Source organism: Hippopotamus amphibius, chromosome 6, assembly GCF_030028045.1.
Source record: "Hippopotamus amphibius kiboko isolate mHipAmp2 chromosome 6, mHipAmp2.hap2, whole genome shotgun sequence".
NCBI lineage: Eukaryota > Metazoa > Chordata > Mammalia > Artiodactyla > Hippopotamidae > Hippopotamus > Hippopotamus amphibius.
Window position 1 is genome coordinate 36,247,923 of NC_080191.1, and position 20,511 is coordinate 36,268,433.

The window sequence follows — 20,511 nt, forward strand, 5'->3', positions numbered from 1 at the left end:
GTTTCCTTAATTTTCTTTTGCTGTAAAGTGGTTTCTTCCCTCCATAGATTTGTAAGAGCTCTAATAGTACTCCATATTTGTTATGAACAATTTCTAGATTTTCTGTGTCTCATTGTTGATAAGAATTTTTAATATATATAATTTTTAAAATTTTATATAATAACCTACCAAAATTCAGTAAACCTACTTCAGCTATAATAATGACATTATGTTAAAATTATTATACATATTAATATTTTTCTATTGGATTTCTTACATGCCTTTATAATCCTAAAGTTTATCTGCTCCAAGATTAGACAAATTTTTTATTTCTTTAGGTTTTTTTCTTCCTATTTTATTGAAATATTTCAATAAATTTGAAATACAACACTGATAATTGATATACAACACTGTTTGTTTGAGGTGTTCAGCATAATGATTTGACTTTCATACTTCATGAAATGATTACCACAATAAGTTTAGTGAGCATTCGTCATCCTATATAGATACGAAATAAAAGAAAAAGAAAAAACTATTTTCCTTGTCATGAAAATTCTTAGGATTTTCTCTCTTAACTTTCATATATAACATACAGCAGTGTTAATTATATTAATCGTGTTGTACATTACATCCCTAGTACTTATTTATCTTATAACTGGAAGTTTGTACCTTTTGACCACTTTCCTCTTGACCACTTGATTTCTTTTTATGATACTTAATTCTTTAATCCATCTGGAATTTATTTTGGTATATTTTATAAGAAAAGTTTCTAACTGTATTTTGTTTTTCTAATAGTCTCTTTTCATTCACCTATATTTAATATTATTTTTGTTTCTTTAAACATATTAAATACAGTCCCCCCTTATCCCCAGGGAGTATGTTTCAAGATTCCTAGTGGATGCCTGAAACAGAAGATGGTACCAAACCCTGTATATACTATGGGTTTTTTTCCTATACAGACATACCTATGATAAAGTTTAATTTATAAATTAGACACAGCTAGAGTAACAACAATAATAATAAAATAGAACAATTATAGCAATATACTATAATAAAAGTTATATGAATGTGGCCTTTCTCAGAATATCTTATTGTACAAATTTAATGCCTTTTTCACCTTAACTACTTATCATGCCCTGTGATCATAACTTTTACAATTTGAGGTGCAACAGCAGAACTATCACAAATTTCTTTTTCCTTCTTCACAATTTCATAGATAGAAGATTCGTTCTCATTGTAGATCTTAACAACCTCAGCATAAATTTTTTTCTTTCTTAAGTTGAAAATTTTCATTTTTTCACTTGAAGCATTTCATCGCTTCTTTTTGGCATATCTGAATTTCCATTTTCACTACTCTTGTATTTTGGGGCCATTGTTAAGTAAAATAAGGGTTACCTGAACACAAGCACTGCAGTACCTTGACAGTCAATCTGAAAACCAAGATGGCTACTAGGTGACCAGTGGGATGGGATATGCTGCAAAAAGGGATGATTCACGTCCCAGGCAGGATGGAGTGGGATGGTGCAAGATTTCATCACTGTATTCAGAATGGTACTTTACGTACAACTAATGAATTGTTTATTTCTGGAATGTTCCATGTAATACTTTTCGACTGTGGTTGACCACAGGTTAACTAAAACCATGGAAAGTGAAACCACAGATAAGAGGGGACAGCTGTAGGTTTATTTTAGGTTTATTTTATAATTTGTATCTTTTAGTAATACTGCTATCTGTTTGATTCTGCAGTTTGGTTTTTCTGCTAAGTCTTCATCAGGGCCTTGTTTTCTTATGTGTTTCGTGACTCTGTGTGTGTGTGTGTATGTGTGTGTGTGTGAGAGAGTGTGTGTGTGCACGCGCACACATATACATGTGTAGTTCCTAATTTACCCTTTCAGGAGTCTTGAGTTTATATGTAAAGTTCTCTGATTTGTCCTCCTAACTTGAGTGGTACCTAGAATTTGTCTTCTGTTCCATAAAGCCATGCTTCATGCTCTAGACTAGTTAATCAGAATTAGTCTACTTCAGGAAAGACACTGGTTTAAGGACTGGTTTACTACTCTAGGAAGTAATTTTTTAATAGTTTCTGATCTCCAAGGGGTTTCCCTATTTCATATCAGCACAACCATTTTACATATCTCTTTGCCTGCTATCTTTAATTTCATCCTGCATAGTCAAATGCTCTGAACAAGGATGTCTTTGGACATTTAGTTTATAATATTTCTAGAAACAAACATTAAGATAGACATTGTTTATTACTTGGAATATCTCTGCATTTAGTCTAAAGGTCTAGAGACTTTAACATCAGAAATAAATGGAATATTACTCAGCCATAAAAAGGAACGAAATCGAGCTATTTGTAGTGAGGTGGACGGACCTAGAAGTCTGTCATACAAAGTGAAGTAAATAAGAAAGAGAAAAACAAATACCATATGCTAATGCATATATATGGAATCTAGAAAAAATGTACTGATGAACCTTTTACCAGGGCAGGAATAGAAATACAGGCATAGAGAACTGACTGGAGAACACAGGGGGAGAGGGGAAGCTGGGACGAAGTGAGAGAGTAGCATTGACATATACACACTACCAAATGTAAAATAGCTAGTGAGAAGCTGCTATATAGCACAGGGGGATCAGTTTAATGCTTGTGAAGACCTAAAGGGGTGGGATAGGGAGGTTGGGAGGGAGGCTCAAGAGGCAGGGGATATGGGGATATATGTATGCATATAGCTGATTCACTTTGTTGTATAGCAGAACCTAACACAATAATGTAAAGCAATTATACTCCAATAAAGATTTAAAAAATATATTAATTTGGGGGAATGCTTCTTCAACCTGTATTGAAATGAACAGATTTCTTTTCCATTTGACTTATACATATGATTTTTAAAAATAAATGTATTAATCTTAAACAATACAGGCATATCTCAGAGATAGTGCAAGCTCTTTTCCAGACCACTGTAATAAAGCAAGTCATACTAATTTTTGATTATCCAGTGCATATAAAAGTTATGTCTACACTATACTATAGTGTCTATTAAGTTTGCAATAGCATTGTGTCTAAAAATACAATACCTTAATTAAAAAATACTTTCTTACTAAAAAATGCTAATCATCATCTGAGCCTGTACTGAGTTGCAGTTTTTTGCTGGGAAGGATCTTGCCTTGATGTCAATGGCTGCTGACTGATCAGGGTGGTGTGCTGAAGGTTGGGGTGGCTGTGGCAATTTCTTAATGTAAGAAAACAATGAAGTTTGCCACATCGGTTAACTCTTCCTTTGATGAATGATTTCTCTGTAGCATGTAATGCTGTTTGATAGTATTTTACACACAGTAGAACATCTTTCAAAATTGGAGTGTCTTCTCAAACCCTGTGGCTGCTTTATCAACTAAGTTTATGTAATATTTTAAATCCTTTGTTTTCAGTTCAATAGTCTTCACAGCATCTTTACCAGAAGTAGAATCCATCTCAAGGAATCAGTTTCTCTGCTTATCCAGAAGAGGCAACTCCTCATTCATTAAAATTTATCATGAGATTGTGGCAATTCAGTCCCATCTTCAGGCTCCACTTCTGATTCTATTTCTCTTGATATTTCCACCACATCTGCAGTGACTTTCTGTACTGAAGTCTTGAACCCTTCAAAGTTGTCCATGAGGGTTGGAATCACTTTCCTTCCAACTCAACCCCTGTTAATATTGATATTTTGGCCTCTTCCCATGAATCTCAAATGTTTTTAATAGTATCTAGAATCGTGACTCCTTTCCAGAAGGTTTTCAATTGACTTTGCCCAGAGCCATCAGGGAAATAACTGTCTATGGCAGCTGTAGCCATAGGAAATATATATATTTTTAATGTTAAGACTTGAAAGTCAAAATTACATCTTGATCCATGGGCTGCAGAATAGATGTTGTGTTAGCAGGCATGGAAATAACATGGATCTCATTGTACATCTCCATCATAGCTCTTGAGTGACCAGGTTCATTGTCAAAATGATCGGTAACATTTTGGGGTTTTTAAATTTTTTATTTATTTTTAAGCCCTTTATTGGAATATAATTGCTTTACACTCTTGTACCAGCTTTTGAGGTACACCAAAGTGAATCAGCTGTATTTATACATATATCCCCATATCCCCTCCCTCCCACAACTCCCTCCCACCCTCCCTGTACTGGCCCTCTAAGGCATCACCCATCATCGAGTTGATCTCCCTTTGTTATACAGCAGCTTCCCACTAGCTATCTATTTTACAGTTGGTAGTGGAAATATGTCTGTGCTACTCTCTCACTTCATCCCAGCTTTCCCTTCGCCTGCCCCACCCCCAACCCCGTGTCCTCCAATCCATTCTCTGCATCGGCATTCTTATTCTTGCCCTGTCACTGGGTTCATCTGTACCTTTTTTTTTTTTTTTAGATTCCGTATATATGAGTTAGCATACAGTATTTGTTTTTCTCTTTCTGGCTTACTTCACTCTGTATGACAGACTCTAGGTCTATCCACCTCATTACATATAGCTCCATTTCATTCCTTTTTATGGATGAGTAATATTCCATTGTATATATGTGCCACATCTTCTTTATCCATTCATCTGTTGATGGGCATTTAGGTTGCTTCCATGTCCTGGCTCTTGTAAATAGTGTTGCAGTGCACATTATGGTCCATGTATCTTTTTGGATTATGGTGTTCTCTGGGTATATGCCCAGGAGTGGGATTACTGGATCATATAGTAGTTCTATTTTTAGTTTTTTAAGGAACCTCCGAACTGTTTTCTATAGTGGCTGTACCAACTTACATTCCCACTAACAGTGCAGGAGAGTTCCCTTTTCTCCACACCCTCTCCAACATTTGTTGTTTCCAGATTTTGTGATGATGGCCATTCTGACCGGTGTGAGGTGATACCTCATTGTGGCTTTGACTTGCATTTCTCTAATGATTATTGATGTTGAGCATCTTTTCATGTGTTTGTTGGCCATCTGTATGTCTTCTTTGGAGAAATGTCTATTTAGGTCTTCCACCCATTTGTGGATTGGGTTATTTGCTTTTTTGGTATTAAGCTTCATGAGCTGCTTGTATATTTTGGAGATTAATCCTTTGTCCGTTGCTTCGTTGGCAAGTATTTTTTCCCATTCTGAGAGTTGTCTTCTTGTCTTGTTTATGGTTTCTTTCGCTGTGCAGAAGCTTTAAAGTTTCTTTAGGTCCCATTTGTTTATTCTTGGTTTTATTTCCATGATTCTAGGAGGTGGGTCAAAAAAGGATCTTGCTTTGATGTATGTCATAGAGTGTTCTGCCTATGTTTTCCTCTAGGAGTTTTAGTAATATTTTGAAATGAATCTCCTTTTTTTTTCTGAGCAGTGGATCTCCATACTGGGCTTAAAATATTCAGTAAACCATGTTTTAAACCAATGTGCTATCATCCAAGTAGAGTAGATTTAGTATAATTCTTAGGGGCCCTGGGATTTTGGGAATGATGAATGAGCATTGGCTTCAACTTAAAGTCATCAGCTGCATTAGCTCCTAATAAGAGAGCCTGTCCTTTGAAGATTTGAAGCCAGGTGTTGACTTCTCACTAGCTATAAAAGTCCTAGATGGCATCTTTTTCCAATAGAAGCCTTTCTCATCCACAGTGAAAATCTGTTGTTTGGTGTAGCCACCTTCACAAATTATCTCAGTTAGCTCTTCTGGATAACTTGCTGCAGCTTCTACATCAGCACTTGCTGCTCAGCTGGCACATTTGTGTAATGGAAACGGCTTCTTTTCTTAAGCCTTATGAACCAACTACTGCTGGCCTTCAGACTTTTCTTCTGCAGCTTCCTCACCTCTCTCAGCCTTTATAGAATTAGTAGAGTTAGGTCCTAGCTCCGGATTAGACTTAAGGGAAGACTGTAGCTGTTTTGTTTTTTTTTTTTTTTTTTTTTTTTTTTGGCACACGGGCTTAGTTGCTCCGTGGCATGTGGGATCTTCCTGGAGCAGGGATCAAACCCATGTCCTCTGCATTGGCAGGCGGATTCTTAACCACTGCGCCACCTAGGAAGCCCTGTAGCTGTTTTGATCTTCTATCCAGACCAATAAAACTTTCTCAATATCAGCAATAAGGCTGTTTCACTTTCTTAACATTTGTGTGTTCACTGTAGTAGCACTTCTATTTTCCTTCAAGAACTTTTCCTTTGCATCCACAACTTGGCTAACTATTTGGTGAAAGAGGACTAGCTTTCAAGCTTATTTCGGCTTTTGACATGCCTTTCTTGCTGAGCTTAATTACTTCTACCTTTTGATTTAAAGTGAGAGACATGCAACTCTTCCTTTTACTTGAGCACTTAGAGACCATTGTAGACTTATTAATTGGCCTAATTTAAATATTGTGTTTGAGGGACCAGGGAGGCCTGAGGAGAGGGAGAGAGATGAGAAATGGCCAATCTGTAAGCAGTCAGAACATACACATTTATAGGTTAAGTTCTCTGTTTTACGTGGGTGAGGTTAGTGGTGTCCCAAAACAATTACAATATTGGCATCAAAACTCACTGATCACAGATCACCATAACAAATATAATAATAATGAAAAAGTTTGGAGTATTGGGAGTACTACCCAAATGTGGCACAGAGGCACAAAGTAAGCATGTGCTGTTGGAAAAATGGTGCCAATAATTGTGCTCGATGCCTGGTTGCCACAAAACAACAATGTATAAGAAACAAAATATCTGCAAAGCACAATAAAGCAAAGTGAAATAAAATGAGCTATTTATATTACTGAAATAAAGTCTACTAGGTCATCATGGAAGGTCCTTTGAATTTATGGTACTTTAGGTTTCAGTTTGGTGTTTATTTTATTTAGGAGTGTCTCATCTGGATTCATATGTTAATTGTTCCTGGCTCTGACACCTGCCAGCTGTGCTACTTTAGCAAATCACTTAATTTCTCTGTGTCTTAGTTTCCTTATCTGTAAAGTGGGGAAGATAATAGTGTCTACCTCATATTGATGTTTTGAATGTTGACATATGCGTAGTGTGTAAGCTAAGTATAATGCCTAGCATAAGATAAATGCTATTTAAATATTAGTTGTTATTGTGTTTAAGCCATATATGAGAAACCAAAAACCAATATTGTTCTAAATGGTGAAAAACTGAAAGAATTCACTCTAAGAACAGGAACAAGACAAGGGTGCCCACTCTCACCACTATTATTCAACACAGTTTTGGAAGTTTTAGCCACAGCAATCAGAGAAGAAAATGAAATAAAAAGAATCCAAATTGGAAAAGAAGTAAAATTGTCACTCTTTGCAGATGACATGATATTATACATTGAAAACCCTAAAGATGCTACCAGAAAACTGCTAGCATGAATCTATGAATTTAGTAAAGTAGCAGGATACAAAATTAATGCACAGAAATCTCTTGCATTCCTATACACTTACAACAAAAAAACAGAAAGAGAAATTAAGGAAACTCTCCCATTCACCATTGCAACAAAAAGAATAAAATACCTAGGAATAAACCTGCCTAAGGAGGCAAAATTGCTGTATGCAGAAAACTATAAGACACTGATGAAAGAAATCAAAGACGATACAAACAGATGGGGAGACATACCATGTTCTTGGATGGGAAGAATCAACATTGTGATAATGACTATACTACCCAAAGCAACGTACAAATTCAACGCAATCCCTGTCAAATTACCAATGGCATTTTTCACAGAACTAGAGCAAGGAATCTTACAATTTGTATGGAAACGCAAAAGACCCCTAATAGCCAAAGCTATTTTGGGTTATCTTTGTTAGATTTTGCAATCATGTATTTACTAGCTTCATAAACTGAATTACATACCTCTCCATTTTTTATATGTTCCATAAGAGTTTCAGACTTTGAGAACACTGTAAAAATTAACAGGTACTGAAATATTTTTGTGGGAATTCTTTCATCATTGCCCTCTTTTGATATCCTTAATTAGCTTTGTCTAAGTTTCTTTTTTTTTTGGCTTCCTTTTCTTTTTGTTTAGGTTTCAAATCTACCTTCTTTCCCATGGTTTCATTTTGGTTTTTTAAAATTTTTTTCTAATTACATGAATTAAGTTTTAATTTATTTACATTTTTTGAAATAATGAAATATTTAAGCCTAAAAATTTTGCTTCAGTTTTTCTACATTCAATGAACATTGCTAAATCCCTTTCTTACTGCTGTTATATTCTATTTAAAAAACTATTTGATCTGCAATTGAAGTCTTGATTTTCTTTTTAACCCAAGAGTTATTAGGGAGAAATATTTATTAATTTTTAGAGCGGCTGAGTTTTGCATAAAATTCTATCTTCATGTATGATATTCTTAATTAATTGAATCCTAACTTATTGTGGCATTTGTTACAAATATAGAAGTAGCAATTTATGTTAAGAAAATAAGCCTTCAATAATTTCTGCTTTGAGAAATTGAAGATTTTTGTGGATTAGTTACTGATTAGCTTCAGTAAGTATTTATATGCCATACAATGTATAGTTCAACATTATTATATTATTCAAATTTTTATGTCTTGCCTTTTTCCAATTCATCTGTAAATATTTAAAAATGGTAGGTTAATGTAGTTCTCAGCCATTGAGTTTTGGGCAATTTTTCTTTGATTTCCAATATCTTTCATTGTCTATATATTTTTGTACTTCTAATTAATGCTTATTCGGAGCATAAATATAATAACTTAAATCATGTTTTTATTGTGCCTTTATCAATGTGAAATGAGAGCTTGTCCTATGGAACTTATTTTAATTGAATTCTAACTTTGGCCCTCATTAATATTACTACAATTGTTTTAAATTTTCTATATGCTTTCCTAATGTATATTTACCTTCTTTTATTTTTAATATTTCTTGTCATTTTGTCTGTCTCTTGTGAACATTGCATGTGCATATTTTTAATCAAAAGAATAATACTAACTCACTTAAATATTGTGTATGTATGTTTGACTCTCTGTTGTTTTATGTTTTCTTATCATAATGTTTCCTTGCTTTTTTCTACCTTCCTTTTGTTTTTTGAGTGGATTATATTTTACTTATTTGCTGTTATATTTTTCCATATTTTAAAGGTCAATAACTTGTATTCATTCCTCCTTTTTTTCTATTTTTCTAATCAAAGACAAGAATAAAATTGTCTTTTGCATTTCTCTATTTAAAATGAAAAAGCAAATTGAAACAGCTATTATTTCCCTCCTCTATTCAGTTTTTTATTCCCAAAATATCTGTTCCCATGAACACCCTTGGTCTTTTTAAAAATTTTATTTTTAATTTAATCTTTTATTGAAGTATAGTTGATTTACAATATTGTGTTAATGTCTACTATACAGCAAAGTGATTCAGTTATACATATATATACACATTCCTTTTCATTTTCTTTCACATTATGGTTTATCACAGGATATTAAATATAGCTCCCTGTGCTATACAGTAGGACCTTGTTGTCTATCCATTCTTTATATATATAGTTTGCATCTGTTAATCTCAAACTCCCAATTCATCCTTCCCCCAACCCCCTCTCACTTGGCAACCACAAATCTGTTCTTTAGGTCTGTGAGTCTGTTTGGTAGGTAAGTTCATTTGTGTCATATTTTAGATTCCACATATAAGTAACATCATATGGTATTTTTCTCTTTCTGACTTACTTCGCATAGTATGATAATCTCTGGTTGCACCTATGTTGCTGCACATGGCATTATTTTTTATTGTTGAGTAGTATTCCACTGTATATATGTACCATATTTTCTTTATCCATTCATCCGTTGATGGACGTTTAGGTCAAACACGCTTAGTCTTTTTCTTTGTTGTACTTAGTGATGTACTAGGAAGATTGTTGTTAGGTTCTTATTTTAATAGTAAATTTTTACGCCCAAGACACTTGCCCATCTTGTGATAGTCTGAGGGGGTTATGAGTCAATTAGAAAATATTGATATGTGTCTCATCTTCCATTAGGTCTGGCACCCGGGTCCTGCTATTGCAAACCTGGCTTCAGAGGGGTGAGCTGTGATCGGTGTGCCAGGGGCTACACTGGCTATCCAGACTGCAAACCTTGTAACTGCAGTGGCGCAGGGAGCGCAAATGAAGACCCTTGTTTTGGACCCTGTAACTGCAAGGTACGTTGTTTATCCAGTAATGTCCCCCTGTTAAAAGCAAAGATCATTTCCTTGGTTTCTCTCTTATGTCTTCAGGCATTAAGCAATTGGAGCTTCTCTAAACATCCTCTCTCTATTCTATTGGTAGCACTCCTATAAAGTGTCTTTAGAACGAGGTTCACTGCAGCAAGACACACATCATTTATCTAAAAACCTACAAATACAGAAGATAAGTCACCTTAAGAATGTGTTATAACAAAAACACATTTCCTCCATTTCCTATATAGTCTGTTAATTTTAAAATATACACTACTAAAACTAGCAATCCTTTAAAACTACTGTACACTCAAATCTACTTTAGCTTTGTATCCAATTCTGAAAATAATTCTGTCAAGGGTTTTATTCTAGATTTTTAAATAATATTCTGAAGTTTGAACCCAGATAAGTCCGAAAATACCATGTTCAAAATCCTCTGTTTAATTACCAAAAAATGTGTGAAACCCTAGTGAATTGATTGAACGCTCAATATTTCCTCCCAAGAGTACATTCAGAAATGCAACTTTCTTTGTTGTACACGCTCAGATAATAGCTCATCACGTTAATATCAAGGGGTACATTACACCTGCAGCTTATGCACATAGAGGACACATAGAGGCAAGCACAAGTCTAAAAGGATAAAACTGCTTTTCTTTAGCTATGGTAATCAGTCCAAAAACATTCAGATCAGACAATATTAGCTACATTAGCTGAGAGAACGAGCTCGGTTGAAAAAGTTACCATTCTATACTGATGTAAAAATAAATGTTACTTCTTTTTTTCTTTGTCCTCACAGAACCTTATTAAGAATCTTTCCTTTATTAATTCATTAGCCTTATCTATGCAGCTATAAATTATATGCTAATAGTTGGCATATGAGTATACATATGTATACAAACATTAGACCATAAAATAAGAAATAAGAAGTAAATATTATTACTGATGTTGAGTGTACACTTATTGGGACAGGAATGTCTGAAATATGAAGCTAAATATTATAATAGTTATAAGTATATGTTATATCAGGGGTAATTTAGGTACCTATCTTGGACCACTGAAACAATAAAACTCCTGTCTACATAAACAGGCAGAAAGTCTACAGTCCATGGTAAAGAGTTGCCATGTTCTGAAATACAGTAAATTAACTACACCTAGTACCTTTTTTTTCTAATATCTGAAATGAAGTCTTACACTTGTAGATCAAAACTGGAGTAGTCTGTGGGTGATCACTTGCTAAAGGACACCACCTCTCTTCATCCTGTATGTCTTTTGGGGCCATCCTCGAGGCTTTTAATGCATCTTCTCTAATATTTACCAAATATATTTCCTTCAAGTGCTTTATTCCTTTTCCAAAACTCCACAGAAATCCCTAACCTTTATCATTTGCTCAAATAAAGGACAGGCACAGCTGTGCTTAGAATGGGAGAGAAACCTCCTGAGTCTCTAGAATATAGGAAGTCAAAATGGGAAAAAAGAAAGGGAATGTTGTTATACACATACTAATCATTAGACGCAAGATGGCCGGTATTTGCGAGGAAAGAGTAACAAAGACATGAAGGAAGCAGATCCCCATTCATTTTCTTTGAAAAATATAGTGAGAAAGTCTAGAACAGGACAGTTGTCGCCATTAGCAGAGCCAGGGGGGAAAGTTCCTTGAGCCACCACCTGCTCCCTGTCTGCCTCAGTATTGTACTGAGAGTGATTATAATCCTAATAAGAAAAATGCCTCCTACAAAGTCACCTGAAGCTCTACATAGGCAATTAAAGCGCAACAATAAGCAGCAATTAAGAAATCATAAAGATAATGAAAATTATGTAAGTAGCATCATTAAAAGAGTTACCCTTCAACAATGTGATATTTTAAATAGATGATGATAAACTCTTATAAAACTAAATGTGTTTTTAGGATAAAAACTTGCAGAAAGCAAGTCTCATTAGATATCTAACTTTTAAAAGTCATAAATTATATGCATGTGTCACAAAAACATGATTTGACATAGGACTGTCAGCTGATTATTCAAAACAACATACATGAAAATGCTATTTTACAGGTAAGACGTTATTGAGAAGCTAAGATACTAGAGACTTAAATTCAAGTAAAAGGATATCTAGAAAAGCATTTATCTCCAAAATGTGTATTAATCAGTAAACATATGCACATTTATTCTTTTTTCACTATAATATATAACAGTTTTCCATAATTTTCATTTGAAAAAATATTTACTGAAGTTTGTAAACATTTTAAGAAAGTACTTTGTTGTAAAGTCTTGGGCCTAAGTTTGTTTCTATTGTAAATTTTAAAGGACTAATGTCCTTTTAAAATGCAATAATGAGAAAAGTGGATATCACTTTTTCCATTTCTGCCATTTCAAATACAAGTATTCTGGATGAAACAGTGCAAATAAATTTGCAATCATGTAGATTCAGGAAAGAAAAGGAACTTCCTAGATGTCAGACCAAAGAGGGAAGCCTAAGTTAAGCATAAACTTAGGCAAAACTGTGCAACTAAGGTCATGGGGTGGGGGGTGGCAGGCTGGTCTTAGTCCTAAGATGAGGGCTAAAGTTTAGAGTTTTAATGGCTTCTCTAAGACATGATACGAGGATTTGGACCTGCTGAGGGAAATTGGAACTGAATTCACTTAAGCTTGGACTCTAGAAATGTCCCCCGGAAGCGAAACAAACAGACACTAGAAAATTGTACCTGCAAGCTAGGAGTAGCAACTAGAAAATGTTCTTTTTCCTTTGGGGCTCTAGATGTGTAAAATTTAGTGCATTGTCAAACCCTCAAACCTGTGTGTCACATGGGATGGGGTCCCTTTATGTGCTAGAATACTTCAACAAGTCAAGCAAATGGTATTTGCACAGGAAAGTATAGCTTAAACTGAGCTCACTGGAAAGCAATATACTGCACAAAAGGAAAGTAACTACAAAAGGAAATCAGAAGCCACAAAATTCAGAATATTTGTATACTAAAAACTAAAAAGAAGGGCTTCCTAGGTGGCGTAGTGGTTGAGAATCCACCTGCCAATACAGGGGACACGGGTTCGATCCCTGCTCCAGGAATATCCCACTTGCCATGGAGCAACTAAGCCTGTGCACCACAACTATTGAGCCTGCGCTTTAGAGCCCGTGAGCCACAACTATTGAGCCCACGTGCTGCAACTACTGAAGCCCACATACCTAGAGCCCGTGCTCTGCAACAAGAGAAGCCATGGCAATGAGGAGCCCATGCACCACAACGAAAAGTAGCCTTCACTCACCACAACTAAAAAGAAAGCCCGCGCACAGCAAAAAAAAAGATGCAACACAGCCAATAAAATAAATTAATTAATTAATTAATTTAAAAAACAACTAAAAAGAATAGGATAGTCTGAAAAAATTATATAAGCATAAAAATACAGTCATAATTTTATAATATAAATCATAGAAATAAAATACTTACAAAATGTAGTCATAAAAATATGACTAGAAAGTAAAAGAACAAAGAAAGAAAAAATAGGAAAAAAATGACACAAAATAGGGCACTATATTAAAAGAATAAGCAGGTTTGGAAAGAAGCTAATAAAATTTACTTCTAGAAATAAAAAATACATGTAGGAAGGAAATCCAAAAAAGACTGGATATATGTATACATATAACTGATTCATGTTACTGTACAGCAGAAACTAATACAACATTGTAAAGCCACTGTACTGTAATAAAAATTAATTAAATATATATACACATATATATGTAGTTATTGAAATGTAAAATTCAGTGAATGTGTTGAACAGGAGATTAGAGACTGCTGGATAGAGAATCAGAAATACAGAACTGAGAAAGTTACTTATAAATTGTTATAGGGAGGTAAAGAAAAAAATATGAGAAGATAAGTGGCATGGCTGATAGAATGATAAAATTCAACATAAAATTTAGCAGGAGTGGCCAAAGAAGAGATTAGATGAAACTGGGGAGAAACAATATTCAAGAAATAATGGAGTAAAGAATTATGCAGAATTAAAGAAAATTATACATCCTTAGATTGAAGATTAAAAAGAAGTCCGCCACGAGGGCTTATAGTAGAATTGCTGCTCACCAGTCAAGACAAAGAGAATAATATTAAAACTAGAGACAAATATTAGATTATTGTGAGCATTTACTTCACTGGAAAAACTTCTCAGTCATATATGTACTTTAGTAAAAGAGTATTGAACCCAGAAGAGTTCCGCTAGATTGCAATATACAAGAATCAGTCTATAAAAAGCAGAAGCATTTCTATATACCAGTGATAACCAGTTAGGAAGTGTAATAAAAAATATTTAGAATAGCAAGAAAACTATGTATTACTTAGAAATAAAGGTTCTCAAGGAGAGGTATTTTTAAAAGATTATTGAAGATCATAAAGTAATATTTAAAATGGGGAGATAGCTGCTAATATCAAGTGCTGGTGAAAATCTGTGGAAATGGAAATGTTCACCACTGCTGTTATTAGGATTAACTCAGTGGGAGGCCAGTATGTCATTATCTAGTATCATTAAAGATATTAAAAACCGGTCAGCCAGCAACTAAATATCTAGATGTTTACCCTAAAAAATCTTGTACATGTATAAAGAAGCATTTTAAAAGATGTTCAACACAGATCTACTTGTTATAATGAAAATTAGGAAAACTCTAAATATCCCTAAATAAGAAAAATAAATTACAATATATTCATATAATCTGATACAAGAAACAACTCAAGTGAGTGAAATAGGTCTTATATGTAAAAACATTGAGAAATTTGAGATGAAGTGAAGGAAACAAATGCTATTATGTTATCATTTATGTAAAGTTGTAAAACATAAAACAATCTATCAACACACAAATATAAATTTAAAAAATTTAAATACACTGAGATGATGTGTACTAATTTCAGAATAGTAGTTAACTCTATAGAAGGAGGTAAATGAATAGGATCAAAGTGAAGTGAGATTCAAATGTGCTTAACTTTTATTTCTTTAAAAATATAGCTGTAGCACACATGGAAAAATATTCATATCTTTTATCTCTAGGTTGTAGGTAATGGATAATTATCATATTATATGTACTTTTCTAATGCTTTAAAATAATTCCAGATTTAAAATTTCTCTAATTGATGGAAAAAAAGGATTTCCTAATTTAAAAAGAGGTGAATGAAAATTTTAGCTTAATACAGTATCAATTACTATTAACTCTACACATAAGATTTTCTATTATATCATTGTTTAGATAATGATATTACTGAACACCATCCTAATTATAGTTCAAAATATGAAAAGAATGCAGCTCAAGGCACAAAAATATGTACTGATTTTTATGCATTATTAAATTTTTAAAAATTTCTCTCTCTTCTAATAAATTACAAGAGACAAGCCAATCTCAGATATAAGACAAGTCAATTAAATGTAAATGCTGTTCCTACTCTTGGTATTTGTTTATTTTAAGTATTACATGCTAAAAATTGGCTCTTTTGAAGTTTGGTATCATGGTATCTATTCCAAGTTAGCTGGATTGCAGGCTCTGATAAATAATATAAATAGACCTTGATCTGGGTAGGAACATGTGCTTTTATTTTTATCAAAGTCATAATGGAAAGAAAAATAGTGAAGTAAAAGACTAGAAATCAAAATCTGTATTTTCATCTTGTTTTGCTTTGGGTTTTTTTTTTATTGTACTTTACATTAAGTTCTTACTGATGCACAAAATGATGTGATTTGACCTTGGTTTACCTCTCCAGAATATTCTTGAGCTTCACCTACTGTCGTCCAACCTTGCTTAAATTTCTTGAGTCACCAAGCCCTTTCTGACTCTGAAATTTTACAGATTCTATTCAGACTGCTGAGAAAACCTCACTCTGACCTTTTCCCTTTGCTTATCTAGGCAAATTTATTTTTCAAGGCTCAGTTCCACTTCTCAGCAAAGCTATCCTTTATCCCCTAGTATAAATCATTCTCCTGCCATAGCCACTTGTCACCTTTTTCTTTTCCTTTATGATCTTTTTACAATTTGCAATCCATTTAATGTCTATTGCACCTCTGTGATGACATCGATTCCATATATTTTCTTCGTCATTGAAAAATAAGAAGATAACACAGTGGCTCATACATAAAAAAGAAGGAAAGGAGAAAACTAAAAATAGTGTGAAGCTTTGACAGTTGCTGAAACTGTCTGATTCATATTTCTTAATCTGTAAAATGATATTAAATCTTTCTTGCCTAATTCTTAATTTTAGGTGTAATTATAACATTTAAGCCCTGTGCAAATATGAAGTATAATCATAAATACCTGCTGGATTAATTTTTTGTTTATTTGTATTGTGTTTTATAAGTAGAGATATGTTTCCATTCTTTTCCCCAATTGGATTTTTATGGTGTGTGCTAACATTTTTATTGGTTTGGGTTTCCCTCTTTTCCATTTATGTACAGGAATGATTACCTCATTAACTTGTTAGACTCAACCCAGGGCATTTACAAAAGGCATTATATATTTGATCCCAAACCTAAATTACAGATATAAAATATTTACCATAAAAAGTACATGCCAGGATTTCCCAGGTGGTGCAGTTGTTAAGAATCTGCCTGCCAATGCAGGGGACATGGGTTTGATCCCTGGGCCAGGAAGATTCCACATGCCACAGAGCAACTAAGCCAGTGTGTCACAACTACTGAGCCAGTGCTCTAGAGCCAGTGAGCCACAACTGCTGAGCCTATGTGCCACAACTACTGAAGTCCACGTGCCTAGAGCCCATGCTCTGCAACAAGGGAAGCTGCCACAATAAGAAGCCCATGCACTGCAACAAAGAGTAGCCCCCACTCGCCGCAACTAGAGAAAGCCCATGCGCAGCAATGAAGACCCAACGCAACGAAAAATAAAAATAAATTTATAAAAAAAAAAATACATACCAGAATTTGTCTTTTGCAACACAGTTCAAAACTACTATAATTTTTTTTAACATTGAAAGTTCAGGTTGTAAAAAGTGAGAACTAATTTCCATTTATTTTCTTCTCTCTTTCTAACCCACCAACTATTTATTATTTAGCCTTGGAACAGTGTATTTAAAGAGTAAACACTCAGCAAATACTGCTAATTATCTAATTATCCTTCTTTTGTTAACTTCTTTTAATACTAGGATGCATTAAAATGAAGCCCATAACAGAGAAAAATCTGTAATTGACTACAAACTCCCCCAACAAACAAGCATGACTGCAAAATTTCTGAAGCAATTATCACAAAAAATAACTTAAATATCACTGGAGATATTCCTGGTAACTTTGCCAGTAGAATTCCCAGTTGGCTAACAATCACAGATAAACATGTACTGTTGAAGCTGTTCCTAATTTATAGAAAGGTGCCTTCATGAGAAAGAATACAGGAAAACTATTGTGACTCATTTCTCTAGAGAGAAACTGTGCTGAGGAAACTATAGCAAAAAGAAAATTGATGTCAACCCAACAGTATCTCACTTCAAGAAAGAAGAACCTAGTAAGATTTTTCTAATTCAACTTTGTTTTTAGGAAAAAAAAAAGAGTACTAAAGAAAAAAAGGACAGTTACTATATATATATATATATTTTTATAGGGTAGGCCACAAAATATCTAATTAGATACTCACCTGAATATGTTCAAAAGAAGTATGTATATAAAGCACACATTTCTCCCTGAGGGGATGAAAATTGGTTCTTGAGGGGCAAAAATATCATATCCATTTTATGTATAAGGTAAGCATATTCACACAGTGCCTCAGCACATACAGTATATCTGTAGAATTAAAATTTCGTGGTGAGGATGATTCTGAAAAAAGTGACTAAAGAGGCTCCTTAGGGACAAGGTAATGAAAACTAGGTTGAGAACCACTGGTCTGAAGCAGCACTTTTTATTATCACAATATGGAAAAGAATTAAAATATTTATTATGTGGATTAATTTTTGACAGTGAAAAAATAATTAACTATCATTAGTTCCTGTTTAATTTTTGTTATTATAACCAACTGGAATAATGGTTTAGAAATGAAGAAACTAGAATATTTGTTTTTAGGAAAATATGGTGATATAAAGGAATGTTAACCTCTAGAGTGGAAGCCTGGAGCATTCTGGAAATTAAGCCTGGAGCATTTTGGAAATTACCTATGTAATAGGCTTAGGTGTAAAAAAAAACCCATTAAATTTGCAAATCAGAGAGAATCACGGTTGAACTCTAAATGAATAAAATATTAAAATAAATTTACTGGATTGATAAGAGCTGCCCATTTGAAATGCTGAGAGAGAGTAGATTAGACCCCATTTTGTTTAGATAAACAGTTTAAACAACTTCTAAATTTTTTATTAAATTATATGTTAACAACTCTGTTTAAAGTTAATCAGTACAAAGAAGTGATAGGAAAATAGCCAAAGGAGAGAGAAATCTCATAATGACTAAAATAGTCTTTGAACTAGAAGTCACAGACTCACCATCATTATTAGGTGTTCAGGATCAATTATTTTCACATCCGTGTTTTAGAGTCTGAGTTGGATGGTGACACATTATAAGATAAGGTATTTGCCCTTGAAGATCTTAATAATATAAGTGGCAAGAAAAAATAAAAACAATGGTTTTACTGTTTGGATTGATTGATGATTTAAAAACCTACAGTAGACATTCTTGTATCTGTAAACATTCTTATTAAAGAGAACAGTGCTACAGTGGCCTATTTTAACCCTATCATGCAAACCCTGGGATACATCTTTTTCTTCAACCTTGTGGCTTTTCTATCTTATGTTTCCTTCAGGGGGTTGGAAAACTTTGGTCATAAATCCAGTGTCAGATCCAGAGCGTGTACTCAATACCCCTCAATACCCCTTAGGGCAGTAACTCCCTTCTGCCTTATATTATACTTATTTGTCCACATTCTTACTTCCTTTGCTATAATTCTCTTGAGCGCATTTTTTTATGTTCCCTCTGGCATTTCATATAATGGCTTGTATGTAGTAGCTCAGCTATGATTTGATGAATGAATGAGTAATAACAGAGAATAGAGGAACAGTGAGAAGTGATATACAGAACATTTATTAATAATTTGATATTGATAGCAAAGGAAATTAAAATGTTCAAATGAACCCATAAAGCAGATGGTTCATTCTCAAGCTGAAAATGAATTAGGAATACAGTCAGGGGTTGCTTCATGGACGACAGTTGTTGATGAGTCAGAGAGAAGTTTCGAAAAAGCAGTTATGCACCTGGGAACCCATAAAAAGAATTGAGACCCAAGTTTCCAAGATCACATGTATTAGCAAACTACTAGAAAGTGGGGAACCTCTGTCCCTATGAAGGTGCAATAAAAGTCCTGGAACACCATGCTTCTGTGTTTGAATTGTACCACTCTAAAATATCTAGAATATATTAAATACCAAACTGTAATGTTCTCTAGTAATCACTGTTTTAAAACTAGTATCTTTTTAAAGAAAACTTTGGAAACACAATCCTTAAATAAGAACTTACTTAGATATATATTTTCTCAAGGGAGATTAGAAAACTAAAAAGGAAGTAGAACCTAATATAACTAAATAATTCTATACATGTCCAGAAAGCAGAGTGCTAGGGAGCTAAAAATGTGTTCTCCCTGATTCTTCATTTTCCTACTAGCTTCAAGAGGCTCTTTAAATAGTCCACAAGGATTTACATATAAGTGGGTACTATATCCACCATATTTACTATTTAGTGTTGGCTTAATATTCAACTGTAAAAGAGCTAGAGAAAAATCAGAACCAAGAACTTTTCAACTGAATGAATCTAGCTCAATCTGATTAGGAGCTACACTCAAAGAAAAAGTATGGTATAGACTCAGGACTAAAAAAATAGAAGTCTAGAAACAGTAAAGTCTAGATTTAAGCTGAGATGCTATACATTATTTTATAAGGTCTTTGCAAATTTATGATTTGATCATTGCTTGTGAAGAGGGTTGAAGTGAGTTGAGTGTAGAATTATCTTGAGGACCTGTAGCAGGATCTAAAATATTTTGCTTCAGTGATTTGTCACAATAAACAAAGTAAAACTACGAGTTGGCTAACCTGTTTTTATAGGTGTAGACATCCTATTATCTTTACCATGGTGTGTTGGGGGGACCCAAGACCACACTCATTTTCAGTGATTCACTAGAAGGATTCAGAACTCTGAAAAGCTGTTATACTCGTGGTTTATTAAAGTGAAAAGGATACACATTAAAATCAGCAAAGACAAAAGGGGCAGAGGGAAGGATCCAGGAGAGACCAAGCACAAACTTCCAGTTATCCTTTCCCAGTAGACTCGTACAGAGTGGTTAATTCTCCCAGCAACAGTGTCCAACAACGCGTATGAGGTATTACCAACCAGAAAAACTCACCCAAGTCTTGGTGTCCAGGGTTTTTATTGGGGTTCAATTAAATAGATATGGAGTACTCATATAACTGAC

General features: G+C 33.9%; 1 protein-coding gene across 1 annotated transcript in view; it reads left to right on the top strand.

Moving 5' to 3' along the window:
- The window catches only part of LAMA2 (laminin subunit alpha 2), a 604,135-nt gene that overhangs the window by 262,277 nt on the left and 321,347 nt on the right, over nt 1-20,511 (top strand). The window contains exon 10 of the mRNA XM_057737971.1: nt 9,917-10,077. Within this exon, the coding sequence (XP_057593954.1) occupies nt 9,917-10,077 (161 nt within the window). The remainder of the gene's footprint in view (nt 1-9,916; nt 10,078-20,511) is intronic.